The sequence below is a fragment of the Garra rufa genome, chromosome 21, assembly GCF_049309525.1.
Source record: "Garra rufa chromosome 21, GarRuf1.0, whole genome shotgun sequence".
Classification (NCBI taxonomy): Eukaryota; Metazoa; Chordata; class Actinopteri; order Cypriniformes; family Cyprinidae; genus Garra; species Garra rufa.
The window spans coordinates 15,803,342-15,809,033 of NC_133381.1; the positions used below are offsets into that span (position 1 = coordinate 15,803,342).

General features: G+C 34.2%; 1 protein-coding gene across 1 annotated transcript; it reads right to left on the minus strand.

The window, feature by feature from the left end:
• Positions 1-406: 406 nt before the first annotated feature.
• bnip4 (BCL2 interacting protein 4) lies at positions 407-4,244 on the minus strand. The gene is made up of 5 exons (XM_073827472.1): positions 4,061-4,244; positions 3,134-3,281; positions 2,971-3,037; positions 1,140-1,369; positions 407-1,048 (listed from the first exon to the last, which is right to left on the minus strand). Exons 1-5 carry the CDS (start codon positions 4,101-4,103, stop codon positions 1,003-1,005), a joined length of 534 nt encoding a protein of 177 aa, XP_073683573.1. The 5' UTR covers positions 4,104-4,244; the 3' UTR covers positions 407-1,002.
• Positions 4,245-5,692: the final 1,448 nt, after the last annotated feature.

Here is a 5,692-nt window from a genome sequence, read left to right on the forward strand (position 1 = left end):
AATTAAATGTTGCTGTAGCTAGCTCTAAAGGGTAATAAAGGGTAATTCTCTTTTAAAAACAAAGAAACAAAATACTGGCAGCCTATAATGAAATCAATAATGCAGTTAATCTTATTGGCTGAAAATAGCTATAACTCTAATGCTGTTAATTTGTTACGTTTTAAATGAAGTTTTGAGAAGTGCCATCTTCAAAAGCCAAGCGGAAAGTCCCAGAAAACTCTGCTAACACCGCCATCTGCTGTCTCTGAAATGCCAGTACAAAATTGGAGACGGTTACCTGAAAATGTTTGATTATTGCACCAATTAGTACGACATAAAACTTCACTAAATACTAATGATAATAAGTGTAGCATTTTATTTTATTTACTTGGTTGAATGGATGGAAAAATGATTTCGAAGACTACTATTTTGGCAGCACAGTTTATTAGCTTTCAATAGCATGTTTTTAGAATAAATGCCAGAATATGTATTCATATGCCTCTGGATTTCTGTCAAACATACATTTGTACTTTCAAGAGTGATGATTAAAAATGTTATTAAAAAGCAGGTCAGCTGAAGGACTACAATGTGACCTGGTCAGTGAAATAATCTTCATGCTTCATGCTGTTAATGTAACAAACATTTTTAATTCAAAGCAAAAAAAAAAAAAAAAGAAAAGAAATCTATTAGGCATATATCCTGGTTAATCTAATCTGATACCCATACAGAACTGGATTATTCTTTTTCAATTCTGTGCCAAAGTCCCCTCACGAGAACCAAAGAAAAAAATAACGCTGAGAGTTTCCATCTCTCATCATATTCTCACAGTGTCCTCTTACACAGTCCTGCATTTCTCCTGGAGGATAACTAAAGAATTCCAGGTTGTCAGGTTCTTTCTAGAGACACTGAACCACAGCATACACACACACACACACACACACACACACACACACGCACGCGCGCGCACACACACACACACGCACACGCACACACACGCACACAAACACACTTGTATGCAATGACTCAGATAACAGAGCACTGAGTGGAAAGGCGTCGTCCAATACAGATCCTGCAGAGAGAGAGATTAAAAATAGTCAAACTGTGAACAAAAGAGCAGCAAAGATAAAGTCAGACTTTTAAAAAGTGAAAAAGTTTCTCACCCCAACCCGAGCATAAGGATGTGTGTCAAAACTAGAGAGGGCAGCAGTAACTTCAGCAAGTCTGTGTTCATTTCCTTGTCATTTTTGTCTTTGTTTTTGCTGCACATTCTGTTCCGTTTTGGCCGTTTAATAATAAATGCTGCGTGTGGTACATTCTCTGGTCGGCTGGACCAGTCACAGATTCTTGCGACAGCCTCAGCTTCCTGTTTGCCTTCTGCTACAACTTCCCCCTGGAACAGAAAAAGCAAAGATTTAAAATAAAATCCAAACTTTTAGTCATCGAAGATGTAGATGTTGGGATTTGGAGAAATTCAGCATTGCATCATTTGCTGGGTGAATGGGTGCCGTCAGAATGAGAGTACAAACAGCTGACAAAAACATCACAATAATCTACAAACAATCCACACAAGTCCAGACCACCAGGTAATGAATTGTATTGAATTGAATTGTACATATATTTCTCCTGATGCAGACAAGGTGATGATTTACTAGAAAAAGCAGTATTATTGATAAATGACTCATATTTTAGTTGAAAGCAATGTTTCTTACAAACACAGCTTTTTTTACAAGACACTGAATGATGGATTGGAGATGTTTAGATTACTTGTGGATAATTCTGACGATTTTATTAGATATCTGACACTCTCATTCTGACGGCACCCATTCACTGAACAAGAGATGTAATGCTAAATTTCTCCAAATGCGTTTAGATCAAGAACAAACTCATCTACAGTCAAACCAAAATGTATTCAGACACCAGATATAATTTTTGATATTTTTTTACTAGTGGGTGCAGGACACTAAAGTTCATTTATGTAAGTGAGGATAGCAAAATAAAAGTAAACTGTGACATATTATACCCAAAAAATCTTCATACAGTGGACTCCAAGTAAAATTTATAGAAATTTGGGACCAAAAATTTGATCTAACCTGACCATGTTTTGTGACATACCTTTCTATCAAAGTTATCTGACATTATCAAGATGAATTTGTTCTGACACACTCGAGTTCTCGTCATATTTTATTACCATTTTCTAAACTATAGCAAATAAACTGTGATAATGTGAGAAATTTTGAAGGTGTCTGAATACATTTTGGTTTGACTGTAATTAATTTGTGATTATCAAGAGGAATTTGTTCTGACACAGTTTAGCTTTGTCATATTTTATTAACATTTTCTAAACTGTGATAATGTAAGAAATGTTGAAGGTGTCTGAATACATTTTAGCTTGACTGTACATCTTGGATGGCTTGAAAATAAGTAAATTTACATTTTTTGATTAAATTTGCAATATTAATGCAATATGTGACCCTGGACCACAAAACCAGTCTTAAGTCGCTGGGGTATATTTGTAGCAATAGCCAAAAATACATTGCATGGGTCAAAATTTTTGATTTTTCGTTTTTTGCCAAAAATCATTAGGAAATTAAGTAAAGATCATGTTCCATGATGATTCTTTGTAAAATTCCTACTGTAAATATATCAAAATGTAATTTTTGATTAGTAATATGCATTGTTAAGAACCTAATTTGGACAACTTTAAAAGTGATTTTCTCAGTCTTTTTGATTTTTTTGCACCCTCAGATTCCTGATTTTCAAATAGATGTATCTCGGCCAAATATTGTCCTATCATAACAAACCATACATCAATAGAAAGCTTATTTATTGAGTATTCATATGATGTATACATCTCAGTTTTGTAAAATTTAACCTTATGACTGGTTTTGTGGTCCAGGGTCACATATTTGTACTACTTAAACCCATTGTCCCTCCCTATGAGTGTATTTATATTTAAACAAATGCAAACCTATGCAATTTTTTCTTTAATACCTGTGTAATTATGTGTGTGTTGAAGGCAGCTGCGCTGATGAGTGGAGGTGTCTGTACACGTCGAGGACTAGGAGAAAATAAATCACAATGATTAGAATGATTATACACTCCCTTGTAAATGTCACATAGTACACGTAGATCTCTTGAAGCGGTTTGTACACACCTGCTACAGTGAGAACTTGTCCGTGAACTACTGCTGGATTCCCGTTGTGCTTCCAGAAGCATTTTTTCCAGGTCTGTGATATCAGACAGAGCTGGTGTGTCTTCACTATGTTCACTACATGAATCAAAGTGGAGCTCTACCCATGAGTCTGGTGGAGAAAAGTACATTAAAGCATAGGCGGAGTTTCACATTTTTGCCTGGAGGGGCACCTACCGGCAGAACGCAAGCTCAGATTTTTTTATACCACAGTCCACCATAATTTCATACATTTTAATTGTTCATAATATATATAACTTACTAATTCTACACACTAAAATAATTAGATAATATAAATAAAATTGAGAAAATGTGAAAATATATTTTTAATAATGGCTTTGGCAAAATCAATTGGCTCTGGTCTGGGGGGGCAGTGCCCCTCCCTGCCCCCCCCAAACTCAAAGTATTTAGAAATGAGCATTAAAAGAAATTTCAAACTTTTAGAAATGGTGAATGTTTGATTTAGTCTTTCAGATAGATCTTTACAACAACGAAACAAGCGTTACTTAACTTTGTGCAACAGAAACTGAGCCAAAAAGGGTCCAAGATACAAATGCATATGGATGTTATTCCATAAACACCAAAATAATTTGTTCAAAATGGGGTCGTTATAAATGTATCGTGTCCTTTAACAAACACTTGTACCACAAAACCAAAAATAGAACAAATGTTTGTTTTAGCAAACAAGTTGTTGCTGACTTGGCAGTACGACCGGATTTGAACACAAAGTTCTGCTTTGTAGAGATTTATGAAAAGGGTCTACATTGGTATAAAACACGGGAATGCGAATAAATAGTTGATTGTTACTGTTAATGCTCTTATTGTTTTCGTTAGTTGTCGATGTAGGTAACGTTACGTTTTTTTAATCGAACAAGACAGATTGCAACTCACCGTGCAGACTTTCTTCCTGTGATATAAGTTTTTGCGTCGACATCGCTGTTTTTTGGAATTTCAGTTACTTTTTAAAATGTAATGTTTTAAAATGTTGCTTATTTGTGAAGAAAAGGCAAAACACTAAATGTTGCTCGCCCTGGGAAACATACGGGACAATATCGCGCTCCTGGAAAACACTGACGAAATCTTTTGTTTACAGACAGACACTGAGCTCTTATTGGTCAGTCCCGTAGACCAATCATCTCAACGTACGTAGGTAGCTAGAACCCTGGCGCGAACACGCTACACTAGAATGGTTTTTGAATAATAGTACATTACATTACATTAAAATACAATAAAATATACTGAAGTTGTTGTACTCTCTTTCTCTCAAGATTCAAGTGGCTTTATTTGCACGGTAATTAAAAAAAAGTCTGATTAAAATATTAACAAGGAGAAGGAAAAAGAGTACACACTGATTTCTGTTATTTAAATGTGTTTGGTGGTCACGTTTCACACATCTGTAGTGCAGGTGTGTTTGTTTTTTTGAGGTCTGTGTGATTTCTAATGTATGTGTCTTGAAGAAGCCTTCATTTGCAAACAGACATTCACACCAACTTTGAATCGCTTTTGTTATATTATAAAATATAATATAAATGTAAAATATAGGCTACACTGTCTTTTCTGCTCAACGAGGCTGCGGTAATTTTATTAAAAATATAGAAAGGAAAAACCGTAATATTGTGAAATTAGTCATTCTTGAGAAATGGGACAAAACGGTGCAAAATTGAAAAAATAAAACCTTATACTCAGACAAAGGAAACTACATTTATGTATCTTATATGTACTCAGCTACTGAGCTATGCTTTGATACAACCTCCCAGCTTTTCTCTTTAAAAAAATGTTTGTTAACTTGGACTGTGTAATATAATTTTAACTTTATCTTTAACAGCTTTCTAGATGTTTTTAACATTTCAAAGCACGTTCTCATGTTAGTAAACAGATTACACTTTCACATGTGACCAACAATTCCACAACAAAAAACAAAATATCATAATGAAATATCATCAAAATATTAATCTGACGGTGGTGACCAAAACCTGAATTTGTAGTCATTATTACTATCAAATACATTGAATCAATTAATTACTGTATTAAAACAACCACAACAAACAGTGAGTATGTTATTGTTTATAAAGCTTCTATTTAAGAGTCGCATTTAAGTGTTTTGATATATCATTGGAGCACAAAATCTTACGGTGGTGACAAATTTGCCATTTCTTTTACAAAACAAATGGAGTTCATGTAGTAGCTATTTAGTTTTTTTCTGTTGATGCTAGAGGCTAATGAAACCTGCTTCAGGAGAATAAAATGATCTAAATATTTCAAATAAATTGGAAGATGGTGTTGACATATCATGGTTGTGACACAGGAAATATTAAATATTAGAATTAAAATATTCTAAAACTATAAAACTTAGCCTGTGTGACATTGATGTACTCTGCAGAAGAGGACTGTGGCAAGGGGGTCCTTTCAGCGTGACAGTTGTCCATGATATTCCCTGATTTTATTATATTTTAATTCATGTCTGATAAATGATAAAATTAAATTGAAGGCGATAATTGTGATAAATACATTCTATTATTAACC